Source organism: Epinephelus fuscoguttatus, linkage group LG7, assembly GCF_011397635.1.
Source record: "Epinephelus fuscoguttatus linkage group LG7, E.fuscoguttatus.final_Chr_v1".
In the NCBI taxonomy this organism is placed as follows: domain Eukaryota; kingdom Metazoa; phylum Chordata; class Actinopteri; order Perciformes; family Serranidae; genus Epinephelus; species Epinephelus fuscoguttatus.
In genome coordinates, this window is record NC_064758.1 from 36,867,611 (window position 1) to 36,889,946 (window position 22,336).

Here is a 22,336-nt window from a genome sequence, read left to right on the forward strand (position 1 = left end):
GCCGTTGTCGGTTGTGTGCTGCGACGCACCGGTTTACGCCAGTTTATAAAAAAAACCCTCACATGTTTTACCAACATACACCTCATTATAACATGTGTTACTCACAAATGGGATAGAAATTAAAAAATAAAAATGTGATTATAGATATACAAGGCTTTTTTTTAATAAAAAAGAAAATCTCACCAAGAGGGAGATCATTTAGGAGCTCACATATATGTGACATTAAATGGCTTTACTGCAAGATTAGATTTAAATAAACAATGTACATTTTGTAACATGAACCTGACACATTGGCACATTTGTTTTATAACTGTCCACACTGTATTCGGGTTTTGCACAGATTTGGGGAACATATATATTTTTTAAAGAGGTGGTTTTTTTATTTTGAAAGCAATGTTAATTCGTTGAATTTTATAACAAACCTCATGCTCCTGTTAGGTAAATTTCTAATACACTGATCTAAATGTGCAAAATCCTCCTCCTGTTAATTTTTTAAAATATATACTATTTTATAATTTCATGAAGTCTCTTTAACATGTAAAAATAAGACATCATTAGAACCTGCTATTTTGTAATTTGTCCACTAATTTATTTTAAAAGCTGTCTCTGTTTTTTCTCTTGTCAATTTCAGTCTGTCAGTTGTTTGTTGTCAGTTCATATGATGTCTGACTTTGTATAAATCAGTTTTCAATAAAGTTGGGAGGTAAAAAAACAGTACTCTGTGTTTAACTTGCGTGCGCCCACTACAGTTAGAAATGGAGAAGAGTTCAAGAGTGACTGAAGGTGAACTTTTGACTTACTTATTGAAGGGAGAAAAGATTTTATAATTTTTTATAAAATAAGAAATAAAAATTAAATACAAAGGGAATGAGATTAAGATGTGTTTACTGTCAGACTATATCCTGAAATAATATCAAAAAATAAAATAAAATAACAGAAATTAAATAAAAAATAAAACAAAATATTTTATATTTTTTATAAGATAAGAAATAAAAGTTAGATATACAGGGGACGACATGGATATGTGTTCACTGTCAGAATATAAGATGAAATAAAATACAAATAATAATAAAATGAAAAAAAACAGAACAGAACAAAATAAATAAAATAAAATAAAATAAAAGATATAAAATAAAAAATAAAACAAATATTTTGTAATTTAAAAAAATAAGACTAAAAAGTTAAATATATAGGGGATGGGATGAAGATGTTTTTACTGTCAGCATATAAGCTGAAAGAAAATACAAGTAATAATAAAACAAAACAAAATGAAATGAAATTATTTGGCCACAACAAAATGGAGACACGCCACGACAAAGCTGAACAAAAGATACCCTGTTTATTTAATCAAGTTAAATCAAACCAAATTAAAGATTAACTTAATATCTACAGTGTGGAGTGTGGAAGTCAGTGGTGTCACTGTGTGTGTTTCATAAGTGGAAAATGTGTGCAAAGGTGCATAAAGCCAAAACAAATAACTAAAGAAACATGACCAAACCACAGAGGAGCAGGGAGACACTGCAGCAGCAAAGTGGAGGTTCAGCCAGAGACTGAGCTCCCAGCTGCACACAGGCTTAAATAACCTGGCATGCTCTCAGGTGCCCTAACTATCTCCTGAAAACAGAGTACGCAGACAGGTAAGTCAACAGCACAGACATGACACCCTAGGAGTCAACACAATGGCAATAGCTGGCTGTAATAGCAGCATCACAGCAGCCAGATGGCACATGAATGATAAAACAAACAAACATGGAGGGACACAAAAATTGGTAGACAAGAAAACTGAATAATAAGAATATAATAATAACCTGAATAGAAACTGAACTGAACTAGTTGAAGCTACTTAACATGGTCTTGTATTGATTATTCTGTACTGTATTGTACTGATATTGATATTTCACAACAGGCCTTTGTCACGGCAGACATTTTGACTCACCATGGAAAAGCACAGGTACTAATAACATAAGTGGTGGCTCTATTATATTCCCAGTGAGCCAGGTCAGTGTGACACTGGGACAGCATGCACAATAGCAGGACCCTGAAACTGAAGCAGCTATCATTCATTTTTATATTACACCTGAGCCTTTTCTACTGTTAATCGTTAATTCTGTTTGCAGAGGGCTTGGTAAAAAAATAACAAGGAACATAATCATCAAATTGATAGGAACAGTCTGAAAAGTCAAAATATAATGGGCCTTTTTCCTGAAGACATTTTGAAAGTTCACAGCATGAAAAGCATAGGTGTAAATGATGAAATTAACGAGGGTTGATATCGTGCACGCTTGTGATTGTAACACCTGTGCTTTTCCTGCTACGATAAGTGAAAATGTCTGCTGTGAAAAAGGCCCATTTAAAGTCATTAATAAAGTGTCTGACACACCTCTTTCATTTGCAGTTCCACTTCCATCTCATGTGTAACAACTGTGCGTAAATGCCTTTCTCCATGCTCATACTCAGCCACACGCTCTTTGCTTTCAACCTCAGAGTGGAGACTGACTTTTCCTCACATTTTATGAAATTAACAGCGTGTAAATGAGTCTTTTGTTATTTTTCTCCCTCCATGCTGTTTTTAGTTATGCCTAAACAGATCTAAACAGCTAACTAACATTAGCTCAAGTAGGTACCCAACAACTTGGTTTTACACATCCAAAGAACTGGTAACCAGGCGTCTAATTGAAACAGGCCTTTATTTGTCAAAATGTGTAGCCACAAACTGACTGGGCCTTTAATTGAAGTTTTACGGTATGTAGTTCAATTACAGTTTCTAATCCAAATGTTGGTGATTACAAAGTGGTTACATACAGTATGAATATATTATAATGACACCCACATTTCCCGGCATGCTGGACTGAGCAGTTTGTAGTTTGCTGCTTAGTTTCCTGTTTTCTCTTTCATAATGCAAATGTCTCTTTTTATCATGTATGGTGTCTCTGTTCAGAACACGATGGTTTATGCTAGCTACTGCCATTTGTGTGTTAATTTATAGGTTGCATCATTAGTAAGTTGGCTATTCCACTCGTTTTTAGTAATTTAGTAATCGTCATCTGTGACATCTCAATACAGCTGTGCAGGAATTTCCTTTATTGAGTAAAGGAATGTTTATGCAAAGCAAGAAATGTACTGGTCATCAGAAAGTGTTGTATGAGACATGAGTCTGTTGAAAGTTCCTTTTAAATCAATGCTCATGACTATTTGATAAAGGACATGTTGACAACAGAGAAGAAAACCAAGTTACTACTGTGAAGAATTCACAAAACTCTGTTCTTTAATAATATATAGCCGTGGAAGAATTGCTAGGGTGTGAACCTGAACAGGTACGTGAACTATCCATCCATCCATTTTCTAACCGCTTATCCTGTTGAGGGTCGCGGGGGGGCTGGAGAGGCAGGGTACACCCTGGACAGATCATCAGACTATCACAGGGCTGACACATCAGACACATGTTTTTACTTCATATATAAAACTGGACTTTATAAATGTCTGACAGTGTCTCTGACAGTGTCTGGAACATATTCTTGTCCTGTATGAAGGAGAAATTGACACAATATTCTTTCCATAGAAAGCTTATACCTATAATATGGCATGTATTATGTTTCATGCTTTTTCTGATTAATCTATGTGGTTGCAACCTGGCCACAGTATTAGCAGGTTTTATCAGCAGTTAGAAATTGAGCACTACTGTGACACCACTACACAGGCATAGTAAAACTGTGACTTAGGCAGATGTAAGTCATTGAATATGGCTATGTCAGTCTGCTGTCAATAAACAAAACAGGTCATAAAGGAGCAAAGGATGTCATCTCTATAGTACACACAAATAACACTCCTGCAAACACAATAAGAGCAGTATTTTTTGCTAATTGATATAAGTAAGAGGGTTGTTTATCATTTAAAAACACATTAAGTTCAACAAAGAGCAGTGTATGGCGACAGTTCACGCAGCAGCAGCAGCAGTGTTTTATCCTTTATTCCTCTGAGTCAATGCTTCACCCTGCTCGGCTCGTATCGGTGCTGCGGCCCCTTTAAGAGCACCATGGCTCCTCGCAAGTCGAGGCAGACATTTTTCAATGCAAGATTTTTCCTTGCATAAATTATGTTCATGACGTAGTGCAAAAAGGCCAATTTTGTGGCAATTTTGTCCGACTTTACAGCTCAAGTAGGACCTTGTGAGACACCTCAAGGATTTTTGATTATCTGAACTGTTGCAGAAAGGGCATCGTCATTAAATATTAAGAGAGAGGAGATCCTAACATTGCAACCCTCCTTATCAATGCAAATACCTCTTTTGTGTGCAGTCACAGCGCCTGTCTGGGAGCTGAGATGAATTTTTAATTATGTGTGACTGAAACAAACTGTGACACGGACCTTTATAAAAGCGGGGGATTACAGAAAATAAGCTGCATTTACGCGGTAAGTTGGATATAATAACCGGAGTGTGTTCGAGGCTGCTGCTCGCGCATAGCAGCGAAATGGCGAGAGGAAATGAGTTTTGGTTAATATGCAATGTTCGTAATTAGCATAATTTATATATTTATGATAAAGAGAGGGAAATACATAATATTCGGTCTCTAGGCATGGGTCGAGATGGTTTCTGTCGCCTGTACTTGGTGGTTAGTGCTTGTCTTCAAAAGTGGCCGACGCGGCGAGACTTTTATTGGGCAGGATGGGGGTGGGGAGCTCATCAACACCCGCTGAAGTTTTGACAGATCCTCATTTCTAACTGGGCATTGCAGCAGGAAATGCACCATCTTTAATCTTTTCATGATCTGGGATTAAAATGTAACTACTCCACGGCCACGGTCAGCGTGTCTCATCACGTTTCCTGCAGCTTAAGTGCAACACAGCATGGCCTGTTTATAGGCCCCTCCAAATAGTCTGGTCCTGCAATGACAGAAATAGCCATGAATAAAAAACAGTCTTCTGCATGTGGGTCTGTTTAAACCAGCCCTCAAGTGCGGATACTGTGTGCTATCAGGGGTCCCCATCATGAAACTTAATATTTATTCTGATTTTTGATGTGGCTGCAAAGCATTAGAGGGAGTAGATGAAGTAATCAGACACTGAATCAAGAGGATAAATGTTTTTAATTAATGTTTGTTTATCTAGAATGTCAGGAAAGCAGTGACTGTGGTGGTGCAGCGAGCCATGAACTCCCAGGATCACCCCGCCAAAGATGCCCCACTTACTGTCAATGAGCAGGTAACACTCACCTGTCTGTTGCAACCTTATCCTCCCACTATAGCCACTCTGAGCTGAGCCTGATAACTTATGTTGTCTTCAGGTTCTTTGCTGTTGTTCGCCCCCTCCATGTGCCAACATACCATGTCATAAGGGAATGATTAACTTCCACAGAAGTTCATTTAAATCAGGACCCACTTTTGTGTTTTATCACCGAATAATACCTGCTGCTTTATGCTTGTGAGGGCCTTAAAACTGCCATGCTTAATAATTACCTTGTTTTCTCTATCTAGTAACATTCTGTGTAGTCTGCAAACAAAAGCAATGCTCTTCACGGATGCACAGAGGGGAGCTTGAAGGAAGCATTGCTTGAGCTGCTTGTTGGCTGATGCCTTTATCATTGTTTTTGTGTACTCATGCTCTTTTCGTTTGTGGCTCTTTTTTTGTTTGTGTGTGTGTGTGTGTGTGTGTGTGTTGTTTCGTTTTGGGTCATTGAGTCCTAACATGTGCTCGGCTTCTCTGTTCTCCTTAGCCATTCACTGTCTGACTGCAGAAGTCTTTTTTCAGCCATTTAAATCCTGCACTTTGAAATTCCCTGCCAAAGACAACCAGGTATGCATCCTCCTCTCTCCTCCTGCATTGTCTCTCTGCACCTTGTCCTCCAGCCCAGGTTGTCTCACTGCCTCTTCTCTAGGTCTTTCATTATTGCATACCATGAAACATCAGCGAAGGCAAAATCAGATTTACTACATGTGGTTAAAGGTACAGTGTGTAGGATTTAGTGGCATCTAGTGGTGAGGATTGCACATTGCAGCCAGCTGAAACTTCTCCTGTGTACATAGTAGTGCTGGGCTCATTCCTTTAAAATTGTAATGTATCACTCATTACTTGTTACTGTTTTCAAACGTAAAAATATTACTCTCTGCTAACAGTAATTCATTACACTACTCGTTATATTATTAGCTAAGGCTAAATAACTTTTTTAATTTGCCTGTGACCTGTATTTTCCCAAGGCTCTGCCCGAAATACGGAGAGTCACTCATGGAGCAACATTTCATCCACCACATATCCAACCACAAGCTTCGATACTTCTTTGTAGCTGCAGCTGCCCACGATCAAAATCCAGTTTTGGTTGTTCAGCCTGTGTAGCCACGGCCGAGGAGGCCTCACCTTTGTTGGGGTGTATTTCCTGGAGCTTCCCGTTGTTGTGGTCATAGCAGCCGAGGTGTTTCAGACCAGATGTTTGAGGAAGTGTTTTTTGCAGTGGAAAAAGTTTAAGTACGACGCCCTGCAGCAACAGTGCTCTTGTCCTCTTTCCACCCGACAAAATCAGAGTAATGGGAATACTTCCAGTCGCCTAAGGTAGGCGTTTCCATCTTCCAAACTAGCTTGCTGCTTTGTGACGTGCCTGCGCAGCGCAATGAGTACAAAAATGAGTCCGCTCATGTGACGGTTGTATTTCAAGTCAGTAGTGATGTGATAAGAAAAGTAACATTGTAAGGAGTTGTTTGGTTTTGGAGTAACTGTAATATTATCACTGAAATGTTATTGGTAATTAGTTACACTTCTTTTTACTGGAAAAAGTCATATTCCGTTATGCGTTACACTGGTGCCAAGTATGCATGAATTCCTGGTTAGGATTACTACGGGAGCCGAATTATCCACAGTGGTCTCCGTCGCTGCAAAACAAAAGAACTTAGTAATTTAAACTGGTTGAAACACTGAGTAAAGCTTTTCACATTAAAAAAAAATCAGTGTTTCTCAGATGCTTTTCGGCTTGTCGCAGACAGACCGCTAGCCCAGCACCTGCTAATGTTTGCGCACCTTTTTTTGCTGATATGTGAAGATTCAGATGATCACGAAGTTTTTACCAGGAGCTGAATTATCCAGAGGTCTCGTCCTCTCTGAATAAAGTAGTTTCACGTAAAAAAGACAGTTTTTCCAATGCTGCTTGTTGCGGAGGAACTGCTAACTACGGTGGCTGATGCTAAAACACAAATAGCCCTATTTAGAGCCAGTATTTGGTTTGTCCATTCTGGGCTACTGTAGAAACATGGCAGTGCAACATGGTGGACTCCATGGACGAAGACCCTGCTCCTTATGTAGATATAATCAGCTCATCCTAAGGTAAAGAAAACAAAACAATTCTTATTTTAAGGTGATTATATACTAAAGAAAACGTACTTAGTAAATTATATTTCAATTCCACCAATACATCCCCTTAAATCCTACACACTGGGCCTTTTAAGAGTAAATTGACAAAGTAGAGAAATACTAAATTTAGTGTTGCTACAACAAGTAAGACTTTTACTGTATTGAAATGTTTATTTACTTCAGTTTTTCACAAACTAATTCACAACACAATTAAAACTAATTTATCTACTATAAAATTCCAATATAACCCCGAACAAAAGAAGTGGAATAAAGGAGGCAGGTTTTTTTGCACATTAGTCATCTCACCTTTTGCTCCTAATTGTTGTGCAGGTCATTGTGATGTCTGGCCATGAGACTATTCGTGTGCTAGAGGTAGAGGTCGATGCGTCTCTGCCATCATCAGCACCTGATGGGAAGAGCGAAGGCAAAGCTGAGGAGGGAGTGGCTCGGCCTGCAGAGCAACCTGAGGCTGGCAGCACACAGGATGGCCCCGCTGCGCCCCAGAGCACAGGCGGAGGAGGTAAATCACAGTTATACTAGATAGTGATTGATAGTAGACGAGTCATTATTCATACGTACATGACACAAGTTGTACTGAAATGTTAATAACAGCTGTGAAAACCGCTTCAAATGTCAGTGAGAGTCAATCCTGTCTGTGCTCCTGCAGTGCTGGGCGAGCAGCAGGTGGTATCTGTAGAGGCTCCTGCCCCTGCTGTCCAAACGCTGACCTCTGCTGTTCCCGTCAGTTTGTCCCTGTCACAGCCCCAGGCCACCATGCCCATCACGGTACAAGGCTGTCCACAGGTAGCACTGTGTATTCATGCACTGAGTACATTTTCAATACTCATCCTAAAGAAGTATTTCACTGCTGGAAAGATGGTCTCTTTATAAAACTAGGTTGTCTCTGCAGTAGAAAGACACAAATACTCTAGAACTTGCTTTCACTCAAGAGGTCAAAAAACTACAACTACCAGGATGCACTGCACCACACCAGACTAATAAATACTCCTGCTGGTGGGTGACATCATGCGAGTTGGATTTGGCTCATCCAAAAACAATATTGCGGCCAGCAGGTAACAAATGATCTCATGTGACAGTTAAACAGTAAGCTAAAATATGTTTCTGAATTTTTTTTAGGCAAGAAATAGGCAGAATCTTGGTATGTATTTGATCAGCACTGCCCAGATTAACTGTTGAATCCAAGTTTTGGCTCTCAATCTGTCTCTATATTCCTTGTGTCCGTGGTGGCCATGGATGTATAACGAGACCTGAACACATCATAGAAGATAGGACCTTGTTACTTGCATCGATGTTTTATAACAACTAGATACCGGCCTGCAAGATAGTGCCTATTCATTCCAGTGTAGTTGCTCGTCTGATGCATATGCCATAAAAACTCCAACAGTATGTGGCCCACTGAATATGCACTTTAGTGTTTCTCCTGCTGGCCCTGCCTGCGAGTTCCTGCTCAGCTCATAGATATTGCGCCAAGCTCACAAATTTTTAAATCATTTTTCTCGGCTTGAGGAAAGTTTTACAAATGTAAAACCTCCATGGATCAAAAATCATATTAAAAAAAGTCCTCATTGACCTTGTTAACAGTTCAAGGTGTCCTCAAGTTGCTCAAAAGTTGCTGAGTGGTGCATGAAGCCAAAATGGTGCAACTGCTGCGTATAAAATTACCCGGATGATCCAGGGGATGATCGGGCCTGGCCTCCACACTGTGCGGTCCATAGAACAGGTGCACTAGAGACTTCTGCCGGCTATTTTCAGCTTAGCGCTTCATTAACTTGAAGTGGGATGAAATGATTCAACTGTGCGGCCCTTCTAGACTTTTCAAGTGTTATCAGACTGAATGGGTTAAATTCTGCTTGTGATTCTGGGGGCCAGGCGTATGAAAATGAGGAAGTACAAATTGCAGTTCAAGCAACAGCCAGGCCTCCAGGAAATATCCCAGACTTTAAAGCTGATTTTACATAGTGGCAAAACTGAGTGACTAGAACTTATGGGTCCATCATGTAATGCCCTGCAGCCCCATAAGACTTTTTCCTATAACTTAAATTGTGAAAGACACATCTGTAAATCAGTGAGTACATTTTTATGAACGTCACAACCCGTGCAAAATGACAGGTTTCACTACTGAGATTTGATCCATTCATTGCAGTAACATCAAGAAACAATAGAAGAGCCACATGACAAAATCATTTTACCCCCATTCAAGTTGTTGGAGGGCTAAACTGGGGGTTAGCTGCTCAGCCGGTCGAAGTCTCCAGTGCACTTGCTCTATGGGCCCAAGAATGCGGAAGATCCAGGTGACTTTACGCCCAGGAAGTTAAAGTTTTTTGGCTTCACACACCATTGACAACTTTCATAGGAATGAATGGGGCCTTGCCTCCAACACTGTATCCATTCCTCTTTCTACCTCCATGGCAACAGCCCTAGAGCCAACAAAAATCCACCACAAGATGGCTTTAACATCATCCTGCCTGGAAGGATGGAGGAAGTTTACCGCAGTTCATTTACACATACTGCCCACATTGTTATGATACAGGGATAGTTGAAAAACTGTAAAGTATCCCTTTAAGACACCAGAGAAAGAATGTTGTAGTCAGTAGCTTGGTTGTTTCATTAGTATTTCTTGACCTAAAAATCAGGGACAGAAATAAGCAAGAGCTTGGGGTGAATCAGCCTTGAGAGTGCAGGAAATGTCTGTGAAATTTAAAATGAAGGAGGCAAAAAAAGTCCTGAACTCAAGCAGGAGGCTATTAGCACTTCACCCTGGGTTTTTCACACATTATTTCATGTCCAATATTCATGGCTCAGAGGGATTAATGTCACTATTGTCACCCACAGTAGGTGATCTACTAAAGTCACTGGCTGAGGCAATTTGTCTCCACTGTAATGTAAATGTGAAAAAAGGAACAAATTAGATTCCAAATAGCTGAGTACATACAGCCTCAGGCTAAAGAAACATTTCCAACAATTGGAATAAATTCAGACTAATAGATGTACCCGAAATGTAAAAAACCTCAACTAGGGAGTGGAGAAAGAATTTAGTTTTTGTGTACAAATGTAATGGAAAAAGAATTATGGTTTAGTTCAGTATAAAATTGTTTATTAAAAATTGTTTATTATGCCACATTAGGTGCTGACCCAGGAGAGTTTGGCCACTCTGATGACTGGTATGATGGCCCAGACAGGATCCCTGGGGCAGCCACTGCTCATCCCCCTCAGTATGGCGGGCTCCATTGGTGGTCAGGGTGGTCTGGCTGTTCTCACCTTGCCCACTACCAATGTAGCCACTCTCCCCGGGCTCACAGCAGCTAACACAGCCGGAAACCTTCTCAAGCTGCCCTTTGCTGGCCTCCAAGGTAACACACAAACTGTCTGTGTGTGTGCTTCCCATTCTGCCTCTCATATTTGATTTTGCCCAGGTTTATTTAGATCAAGATCATGACTTCTGACTTCAGAATAGCCATAGAAACACAACATCTTAAACACTGTCAGTAACCAAGATTTTTTTAAACTAGCCATGCTGGTGGTGTGGCTCTAGGAATGGCAGTGTTAGTTGGTTGGTCCATAAACCATGACACGCTTCAAAAACCAGCCTGAAAAGGAGGAAAATCTGAAATGAGTGCATGAGAGTCAATGGAGCACAGCTGTGTCGTTGTCGGACACTGGTCGGAGCCAGCCAACGCTACGCTATTATTGCCCAGTCTATGTTTCAGGTGTTGGACTTAAGCAGAATATACATTTGTGCGTCAGCTCTATGCAGAGCCTATGCCATAGATACAGTCGGCAGTGACGGGAACGCCCACAAACGTCACATCCAGTTAGAGCCGAGTCGGAAAACAAACCGGTTTCTGCCATTTGCCACAATGCCGAAGAGTTGCTGTGTGCCCTTTTGCACAGCAAATAAACAAAAAGATCACCAATTAAAGTTTTACATTTCACCAAATAATAAAACAGAACCACAAAGGAGGACAAAATGGCTTCAAGCTATCAGAAGAGAGCTTTTAACTTTGCACAGAAACAGGCAATAGAAATGTCCTTCAGAGCGCTATATTTTATTTTATGCTTGGAGTACATTTCAGAGCCAGCACGTTTTTTTTTTTACATATACCGTACTCAGTAAAGAACTTTAATCAGTACTTCTACTTTTACCAGACTTTTGTACACAAGTATCTGTACTTCTACTTAGGTACTGAATGTGTACTTTTGTACATGTTGCGAGGAAATCTACACAAATTACAAATGTAGTACAAAGTTCACTAGCGTTTAAACAATTAATCTAATATTCCTGATACCCCTGACATAGTCTACGATTGTTTGGAAATGGTTAACATTACATTAAACTTACCTGAAATGAAGTGCTGACTGCAGACATACACATGTTTTGTTGTTGGGTCCCATAATCTGCCAAACGCGTCCTCTCTTCTGATAGCTTGAAGCCATTTTGTCCTCCTTTGTGGTTCCATTTTATTATTTGGTAAAATGTAAAACTTTGGTAAAATGTAAAACTTTAATTTTTTTGTTTATTTGCGGTGCAAAAGGGCGCACAGCAACTCTTCGGCATTGTGGCTAATGGCAGAGACCGGTTTGTTTTCCCCCTCGGCTCTAACCTATGTGACGTTTGTGGGCGTTCTCATCATTGCCGACTGTATCTATGGCATTTTACATTGTATAAATTAGCCTAGCGACTAGCGGAGATTTCTTCTACTCATATGAAGCCAGGATAAATCAAAAACATAAGATGCTATTTTTGTGGAGGCTTTATTGTCTTCACAATTTATTGTTTCTTAACTGTGAAGTAAAAGTAAATGAAAGCTTTGTTTCCACTGAGGGAAATGGTTTCAGCTTACAGAAACAGACAGGAGCTCTGCGTCACTGTGACGTCTTGTAACATTTCTGGGGAGGTGCATTTCAGGCTACAGCGTAGGGTACGACGTAGGCTCTCCATCGACTCAGAGCCTACTCCGTAAGTACAGCGTGGCTTCCACTCAGAAGTATAAATCCCACTTTAGCAAAGGGTCACTTTTAATCACTTTGGTTAACATTGCACCTGCCAAAAAATCAGCATGTTGTCATTGTGAGGATATTAGCATGTTGATGTTAGCATTTAGCTCAGTGCAGTGCTCTGCCCAAGTACAGCCTCAGAGAGGGGCCAGTGTAGCTGAAGACTCTAAGACTTGTTATCGTGTTTTTAGTCTCACAATGCATTACTCCATTACAGAACAATAAGAGATTTCAAACTCTTTAATTTTTACTCAGCTGCGACAGTCCTGAACTCAGTCCAGCCCCAGCTGCAGACAAACGCACAGACGGTGTTCCAGCCTCAAGCAACCTCCATCCAGCCGGTGCAGGTGACATCTCAGCCAACACAGGTAACCAACGCACAGGTTACCACTGCTCAGGTGGCGGCAGCCCAAGCGACCTCGGCCGCCACCACCGTCTCTCAGTCCAACATATCTTTAGCAGCACTCCAGACTGCAGGACTCTCCATCAATCCTGCCATTGTAAGAACGCTCTTCAATTCAAGGATTTATACTTTCTGCACTATGAGTCATGCAGTCTAATTTCCTGTGCTGCATCACACGTGTTGTGTTTTTTTTCTGCTCAGATCAATGCAGCTTCTTTGGGAGCTCAGCCCCAGTTCCTCAGTTCCCTCACCTCCACTCCCATCATCACCAGTGCCATGTCCAACATGGCTGGCATCACCAGCCAGATCATCACAAATGCCCAAGGACAGGTATGGTATCTGTCTCGTGCACCTCCCCGCAACAGCCCCTGCTCTCTCTACCTTGTATTTCCAGCTAAAGGAAAGATGTCTAAAATTTGAGGATCTGTTAGAAAGACAATAACAACCTCTCTGCCTTTGTAGTCTATCATTAGCCTAAAAAGACTTTTCGAATTTGATTGACTGGAACACATAACAGGCTTCATAAGAAAACGAGAAAGGTACAAGAACAAGTAATTAACAGACAGTGTGCTCTCCTTACATTGTTCCATTTACATTTTTCGCACGTGTTGATAGTTATACACATTGATTGGTAATCACACTGTCTCCAAAGACAATCAAAATGCTTCTTTGTTGTGTTTCTGTTGTGTGGAACACAAACCCTGGCCTCCAGTTAACATCAATCAGCACTGCTATTTCAAGTCAGTGGAGCATAAGACAATTTCTGTGAAAACAGATTTGTCCTCTCAAACAGTTCCATTACTCAATCTCACCATTATTGCAGCTCATTGGAGTTAGTGGTGCAGTGTTAAATCTTGAAAGACATGATTTTATTCCAAGTGAACTGCTAATGATGTAGGATGCACTTGACACGTCGTTGAATGTTCTGACAGTCGGATTGTCAAGCGGAAACTATCACAGAGATTTAGATTCAATTATTTCTACATAATTCACTTAAATTCAAACGATATTTACAGGTCATAGGAACCCTCCCGCTGTTATTGAACCCAGCCTCTTTGGCTGGAGGAGCTGCGACACCCACCCTCCCCCTCCAGGGTCTCCAGGGCCTCCAAGGTCTCCAGGGTCTCCAGGGTCTCCAGGTCCAGACTGTCACCCCACAGCTGCTCCTCAACACCCAGGGCCAGATCATCGCCACAGTAGGAAATGGATCTGCAGTCGCAACTTCCGCTGCAGTTCTGCCCAAAGCTGCTGCTCCTCCAACGCTTACCAAACCCATCACACAGGTAAAGAACAAAAATCTGTCTGAATTTTGAGGTCAGAAAAGACTAATACCTTGTTTCCACCAAAATTAGTATGTATGTGCAATTTTTTCTAAACATTGGAAAAAGCGATAGACTCCTTTGCCATTGCCAGTAGTTGAGTATGCCTCTTTGTTTGTTATTGGTGTGTCACATCCAACGTCACAAATGCGCTGTAAAACAGGGTTAGGAAACTAGTAGCACTTGGTACTTTGAGCGCTGTTTGGATGGAAATGAGTTTGTGGTGTTGCGTCATTGCGTCACACTGCAAAAGGGGCAAAAGTTATAGTACATGTCCACAGGGGCATTTTTGGACTCAAGGGGTAGTGTTGCTTCCCACCTTTGGATGCTTGATGGGCGTGCCACGAGGCATTTGGGCTGTCTGCTTTTTGATTTAAACTGGACGAAGGTGGCAGCTTGTTAGGAAACTTTTTCTTAGGAGGGTTTTACATCGGGGACCTGGGCCTCCATTCGAGTATGCTTGATTTAAAGTCCAGTTTGTTTGATTAGTTTGAGGATTGTGTACTGTATTCGGGCACGGTACATTGTTCAGTACTTGAGTTTGCTTGATAGATGGTTTGAGTATGGTTCATGTGTACTCTGGTACAGTTCACAGCGGGTAACCCATCAGCAGTCGCACTCAGGCACGGTACCAATATGAAAACACCCTTGTATTACGAAAATAGTTTATAAAATGTGTTCATGAAAGCATTTAAGGTGAGAAATTAGCCATGCTGTTGTGGAATCTGTCTTCATTTGAGATTGACAATGGTTAGGTTTAATGTTATTCTGGAGTTTCCAGTTGCGCTGGACACCCTTGATTTGCATAACATAGTCTAGAGTCAACTTAATGCAAATGAGGAACAGACGTGTCATCTCTCAAAATACAGCATGACGCTGCCAGAATGCATTGTATGGCTGCTTACAAAGACAATGAATGGAAAGCGTGGATATGACAGATCCTGTGGACACATACCTTTAGCTCATCCACCCAGATGTCATGGAGCTGATCAGAGCTGAAGCCGATAAATATCCATGACTACTGCAGAGTCATTTGTCCTGGGAATGAATGCCGATTGTGACCTTTTCCTACTAATGACAACAGCCAGAAGTTAGTAGGTGGTTTTGGGGGTTTTTGTCAAGTGGCAAAGGGCCTCACGTCATTTTTGCATTTACACTTGAGAGCTGAAACAGACCAAAAATGACTACATAATCTGTGAGTAGGCTCATCTGACTGGCAGATCTTTAACTACTCCTCAATGTTTTGAAATGTGATTCACCTCTGGGGCGGTAGTAGCTCAGTCCATAGGGACCTGGGTTGGGAACCGGAGGATCGCCGGCTCAAGTCCCTGCACGGACCAAGCATGTGGCTTGGACTAGTAGCTGGACAGGTGCAAGCTCGCCTCCTGGGCACTGCCAAGGTGCCCCAGAGTAGGGCACTGAACACTCAACTGCCTGGGGCGCTTGTCCAAGGCAATGCTCTCACTCAGGCATCTCTCCATTGAATGCATGTATAGGTCCTGTTTCTTCTTCTGTTTGCATCATTGCAGGTAACATCGAAGAATGTAATTTATGTGGCACCCCTGTAGCGCATACCATTAAGGCTGAGTCCTTACTGCTGTGGCCCGGGCCCTTTGCTGCATGTCATCCCTTCTCTTTCCTCTGTCTCTCTCTCTCTCTCTCTCTCTCTCTCACACACTCTTGAAAAACAAAAAATATATGATTTATTTGTTCCCCTCCAGGCTTCAGTAACAACTGTCAGTCAATCACCGATTGTCATCGCGCCACAGCCGTCTGTACTGAAGACTGCCACCACGCTCTCCTCCACTGTGCCCATCACCTGCGGAGACATAGCAAAAGTGGGCCAGCTTGTCAGCAGTACGTACACCTGCTTCTCATATCCAAACATAGATCCATTTTAAGTAGGTGGATATTTTTAACCAGATTCTTCATGACTGTAGAACCCCAGCAGGTAGTAAGCAGCGAGGAAGGCATTAATCTGGAAGAGATTCGAGAGTTTGCCAAGAATTTCAAGATCCGTCGGCTGTCCTTGGGGCTTACTCAGACACAAGTAGGCCAGGCTCTGACTGCTACTGAGGGTCCGGCCTACAGCCAGTCTGCCATTTGCAGGTACGTTACTCCCCTGTTAATGCTGCCTTGCATATGGAAGCTTTCCTCAGTAATGCATTGTAAAAATATAAAGAATATACATTATTTGCTCTTCATAAAGTGCCTTTGATATTTGTGTACATGTTTGTGTAATTTAGACAAGAGATGCAAAGTAGGAAAGAAATGAACTTGCAGTGCAGTATTTGAATAATAAAAGTTACAGTGCAGTGCGAGAAAGGAATAAATATTTGATTTAATAAAAGGCAGCAGCAAACAGATAAGTCTTTAACCTTGATTTAATAGTAGTGAGAGTTGGTGCAGACCTGCAGTTTGTTCCAGATATGTGGTGCATAAAAACTAAACGCTGCTTCTCCATGTTTTGTCTTGACTCTGGGGACACAAAGCAGACCTGTCCTAGAAGCACTGAGAGGTCTGGGTGGTTCATAGTGTAACGGAAAGTCAGAAATGTATTTGGGCCCCAGGGTCTGGGGTCGAGCAGCGTTCACAATTGAACGGGTACAAGTAATGGTGCCTTTTTTCTGCACTTGACTCTCTGTAATTACAAAAATGTCATTTTTAAAGAGCTGCATGGGAGACTAATCTTGCTCTCTCTCCTTCTCTCTGTACTCAACAAGTGATTCTGCTCCTCTGGTCTTTTTTAATCATAAGCAGAGTCTGTATCTGCCTGTCCGTCTGTCTGCTTGTGCATGTATGTATGTGTATCTGATTGTCTCCCTCATTCTCTGTTTAGACACAACTGACAAATATGCAGAATAAGTATGTAATTTAAAAAAACAATCACAAACACCAGTGACTCCGAGCTAGTCTAAAGTAGAAAAGAAAATAGATCAGATGGCAAAACAAGGGGGATTAATAAAGTATGTGTATATAGGGTTGACTTCAAAGCTTCAGGGGGCTCTCAGCTACCAAAGTTTGGCACATATTGATTTAATGTGAGTAGGTACTCTGTGGTACTGACGTAAATCAGTTGGTACCCTTAAAAGTACAGAGTTTAAGGGTGCCTGCTCTACCAGGTGAGCTAGCAGGTGAGCATCTACAAAGGCTATGTCCTAAATAATTTATCCTGAACTGTCTTTTGTACCGCAGGTTTGAGAAGCTGGACATCACGCCCAAGAGCGCTCAGAAGCTGAAGCCGGTGTTAGAGAAGTGGCTGGCTGAAGCCGAGCACTGGAACCAGAAAGGCCAGCAGAACCTGATGGAGTTTGTTGGCGGCGAACCGTCTAAAAAACGCAAGCGGCGCACTAGTTTCACACCGCAGGCAATAGAAGTTCTCAACTCCTACTTTGAGAAGAACGCGTTGCCAACGGGCCAGGAGATTACAGAAATTGCCAGAGAGCTGAACTATGACCGAGAGGTTGTGCGAGTGTGGTTCTGCAACCGGCGACAGACGCTGAAAAACACAAGCAAGATCAATGTCTTCCAGGTTCAGTAGCGACCTCGTTCTGAGGGGGTTCGCCACTGAGCTTAGGTCGTTTTCGGAAGTTGAACTTTTATTACAGCAGCACAGTTGTGGATTGTGTTGTAAATACAAGCCAGACTCCATTCCAGAAAATGAGGGAAATAACACATAACTCAAGTGTTGATGCTGATGACAGAGAACTAAAGATGAATTGTGTTTGTATTTTAAGGCTGTATATGTGTACACAACTCCTCTGTGGTGGTAAAAAAAAAAATCTAACTGCATGGTCCTTTTATCATATACAGTGAAGATAATACCGTGATAATAACATGCCATATTTAAAAACATTTGAACTTTTATACAAGTGGTTTTATAGGCTATTCCTCTGAAGTATATGAAGTGGCAGTGCATTGAGTCACATTGATTTTAGTCACATAATTGTCACTTTGGCACATCAGCTGACGTAAAACTGATATTTGAATAACGTGCTTTTGCCGCCATGGACATTTTAAAAAGTTCTCGCTAATCATTTATTTTATATTCATGTAGTATTTGTACTGCACGAGCAGCTTTGCAAACATAAATAAGATTCTGACAGAAAGAAGAGTGTGTAGCATAGACTGTACAGAAAAGATGGACGATGCGTCTCCACTTCCTCCCATTGTATAAAAATGAAGCCAAAATATCTGAATATGGCCGCTGCCGTCTGATGCTGGCGACGTCATTTGGAGCCAGACTCTGGCACCATAGTGATCTCCACATTATCGAGTTCCTGCTCATACATGTGTCCAATCAATCGCAAGCAGCGACATTGATTGCGAGCACACCGATTGGCACACATAGCTATTGTCATGCCCATTTTTTTAATAGTATCAAATAACTAATTAAAACCAAAGGTATCAGAAACATGAACACTTGAACATACATGTGTGATAAGGACTACCTAAAATGACAGAAACCATCTTTGGAAAAAGATTATAAGGCATGTACTTCAGTGTTTTAGTTTGGCCCACGTCCAATCCGCTAACCTGATGGGGGCAGGGTTTAGGACATGTACTCCAGCCAGCCACTGGGGGGCGATGGAGGTGTTTTGGCTTCACTTTTAGGGAGCTGTCGTGTCGTCCATCTTTATTAGGGCACAGTCACACATGAGCGACTGTTGACGAGTGACCATCACCTGCTGAGGCAATATTCGTGCCTGTGGGACGGACACAGAAAGCTAGCTTGTTAGCCAATGTCGGTAAAGATTCTCAGTCATCCAGGTCGTGGTAATCTTAAGTGCTATATCAGTGCCAACTGGACTTGCTTGAGTTTCTGAAATTGTTTCACCTCTCATCCAAGAAGCTTCTTCAGTTCTAACAAACTGGTGCAGAGTTGCAGGCTCCAGGTTAACACCCATTCACACCTGGACCGATCTAACCCCAGCAACACACAAGATGGCCGGTTGGGTCAGTGACTTAGTGCATTAGAACTGAAGAAGCTTCTTGGATGAGAGGTGAAACGTCTTCAAGAAACTCAAGCAAGTCTGGCTTGCTAGCTAATGTTAGCTATGATGTCATTGGTACATTTACCATTTTATTATGTCCCAAGTCTGTCACCTGACTGACTGCTAGCAATACAGCATCTTTCATGTGGCACAGTTTATATTTTATGGCCAAAATCACACAGTATCGGCAACAATCAGTGTCCTTTCCACACATACTCCTTTGCTATAGGTTGAGGCTGTGACTTCGCTGGTCAGAATTCACAAAGTTCAACTCCATGTGATGCCAACATGCTTTGCAACCAGAAGCGAATGCTTTATTTGCAGCTCTGCTCGCACTGAATTGAAGTGAGTGGAAGGTGAATATTCACTGGTGTGTATTTTGCTCATGTGTGACCGTGCCCTTACACAGTCTACGGTCTGTGAACTAAAAGCCTGTAACATTATTTCGTTGAGTTGTCCAAAGCAGTGGTTCCCAACTGGTGCAGCCACAGGGTCCAGATTTCTCCTCAGTCAGTAGTTCAAGGCCCATTTTGAAATACAGTGAATTTCTGGCATATAGCTTTTATTTCAAAACCCCATTTCCTGCTGTAGAGTCAATGACTAACGGACTAGCTTGACACCTTCTCAAACCACTTGCAGTCCGTTCAGAATGGACCTGTGACCCACCAGTTGGGAACCACTAGTCTAAGGAACACCAAAAATTACTATCTCTGGACTCCTGACTCTGCAACAACTTTTTGGGACAATCATCATTTTGATATTATTGATAATCACAAAGATGAAAATATCAGTATTAATTTCCTCTTGTTTGACTTTTTTATGATTATTCTTAAGCGTAAAATGTGTCACGCAGTTGGGTGTCCATAGAGAGCGTCATTTCTGATGTTCCATGGACAACAGGTTCTTATCAGAATAATATAGCTTCAGCTATTGCATATGATGCCACAACTGTAAACTGATTTTATTATTATTATTTTTATTATGTTTGTTTCATGTGTGAGTTACTGATCATGCAGACACACACAGCGTATGTGTGTGTGACACACAGTATGTGTGTGAATTCACCACAGTCTGTTCTGTTTAATGTGCTTCTAATAGAGTATTTTGTGTTTCTTCTTCACCCACTGTTGTGACTGTTCCCTTCGTGGCTTGACAGCGCTTCTGCTGCATTTCTTATCTCAAGTTAGACCAATTATATTTTCAAAATAGGAGCTTAATTGGCCTATTCTGAAGTCAACTTAAAATAGTCTCATGTTGCCTAGAAACATTAGCGCCAGACTTTAGATACTCTTGCTAAGCCTTATATCAGTCAAAGTACTGAATTAAAAAATGGAATTAACTGTTCAGCCAAGGAAGGGGAGGTTTGTGGTTTAATGTGTTATGACTTTCAATCTGAATGAGTTCAAAGGGTGTTTGCATGTGCAGTATGAAGTTATTTTCCGTAGGAACAATACTGTGGTGGTTTTCTTTCTCTTTGCCAATTCTTCAAGAATTCTTTGCACTTTAGTGACAGCAGGGGAAGTGAAAGGGTTACGAATGGTTTATTTACAGTGCAAGGTTTCAGTTATGTGTGTGGGAGAATTTCATTTCTGCATTCTTGAACAGCTTTGCAAAATGTAGCAGTGCCCGCAAACTTTGCAATCATCGAGTCGACAAGCAACATCTATCGCTAAGATTAATGGACTTTTTATGCAGATAAAATGTAAGATACTGCAGATTAAATATAAAAAGCGTATATGCATTAATCTTTGAGTTTGTGAATTATATGGTGCATTTTATGGTCCACTGCATATTTTCATTTTGACTGATTTTGAATAAGTAGGCCTGTAATGCAGTGGACATGCAGTACACCTAACCATAAAGATAATTAATATTTCAAAGGTCTTGCTTTAACATGTGTTCAGTATATATAATATTGTTTAATATACTAAGTTATCAATAGAGAAAAGAAATGCTAAATTATAATAATAATAAGATAACAGTTATTAGTCATCTGATTCTGCAAAGCACAAAGTCCAGATAAAAGGGAAAAACAGAAGTTGGATGCTTTTTGTCATTTTCTGTCAGATAAATCAAATAAACCCTGTTTTTATTAATCACTCCTTATTGTTGTGTGTTGGTATATTTTCTAAGCTGTGAACTGGCTGTAGTTGATACTGACCCACTGGTACAATGCCCCCGGGCAGACCCAGAACACAGTGGAGAGATTACATATCTTGTCTTGCCTTGGAACACTTTGGGGCTGGAAAGTGTTGCTGGGGAGAAGGACGTCTGGGGTGCTTTGCTTTGCTTGCTGCCCCTGCGACCTGGCCCCGAGTAAGCGGATGAAAATGGATGGATGGATGGATGGATGGATGGATGATAGTGACCACTGACCTCCAACATTCTGGTCAGCAGTTTGGTAGCTCACATTTTTATTAACAGTATCTTAATGAAAAAAAAGAGAAAAACATAACTTGATTGAGCTATCTGTACCATTCGGTTTAGGTATGTTATGCAAAAAAAAAAAAAAAATTCCACTAGGTGTCGCTGTGTCCTTAAGTAGGACACAGTTAGTAGGACACATGTTTTTTGACATGTTATAGTTTCAGAGGTCTCACTAAACAGATTTATGTAACTTTATACAAAAAATAACGGGGTAATAACATTTAAATAGTTTTTAAAAACATGTTCAACCAAACAGTTGAATTACCCTTTAATAGTAAATGTAGTGAAGCTAAGCTAATGTAATTAAACTTTACTGTTTGCTACAAAATAAAAACACTTCTTTTCATTCAGTGCAGTTAAATGATACATTCCGTGTTATTCATTATAAATATATATTGACATAATTATGTAAGTATGATTTTTTTACTGTCTAAAACCATCCTGAACCAAACTGTTAAATTGTCCTTTTATGGTGAAGAGAACAATGCCAAGATAATAAATTAACAACTTCTATCAAACTAAAAAATGAAGAATATTCACTGTTGTTAATGTCACGTATTTAATGTAAGTCAGTTATATATTTGATGAAACAAATTATATCAGTATCTTTTTTCACCATTTCTGAAAAGTACTGTAATGGTAAATATCAAGAATAAATATGTGAAAATAATACTAGTAATAATAATCAGAACATAATAATATTAACTTCACACAGCAAATGCAACTCAAAGTGCTTTACATAATAAGATTTGATCACACACTCACACATAAAAAATACAAATTAGGTCTGATACCATCCATCCATCCATCCATCCATCCATTTTCTAACCGCTTCATCCTCTTGA

At 40.7% G+C, this 22,336-nt stretch overlaps 1 protein-coding gene across 5 annotated transcripts; it reads left to right on the forward strand.

The window, feature by feature from the left end:
- Positions 1–4,048: 4,048 nt before the first annotated feature.
- On the forward strand, positions 4,049–21,140 carry pou6f1 (POU class 6 homeobox 1). Of its 5 annotated transcripts, none has more exons than XM_049581908.1 (12): positions 4,049–4,410; positions 5,107–5,199; positions 5,711–5,790; positions 7,663–7,852; positions 8,000–8,136; positions 10,478–10,703; positions 12,604–12,848; positions 12,953–13,081; positions 13,768–14,034; positions 15,792–15,927; positions 16,011–16,179; positions 17,266–21,140. In XM_049581908.1, exons 4-12 carry the CDS (start codon positions 7,672–7,674, stop codon positions 17,609–17,611), a joined length of 1,836 nt encoding a protein of 611 aa, XP_049437865.1. In that variant the 5' UTR covers positions 4,049–4,410; positions 5,107–5,199; positions 5,711–5,790; positions 7,663–7,671; the 3' UTR covers positions 17,612–21,140. The 5 variants fall into 5 exon arrangements, with proteins under 5 accessions (XP_049437865.1, XP_049437862.1, XP_049437864.1 ...); XM_049581905.1 differs by having other exon boundaries at positions 5,746–5,790; XM_049581903.1 differs by lacking the exon at positions 4,049–4,410 and adding an exon at positions 4,452–4,505 and having other exon boundaries at positions 5,746–5,790.
- The last annotated feature ends 1,196 nt before the right edge of the window (positions 21,141–22,336 follow it).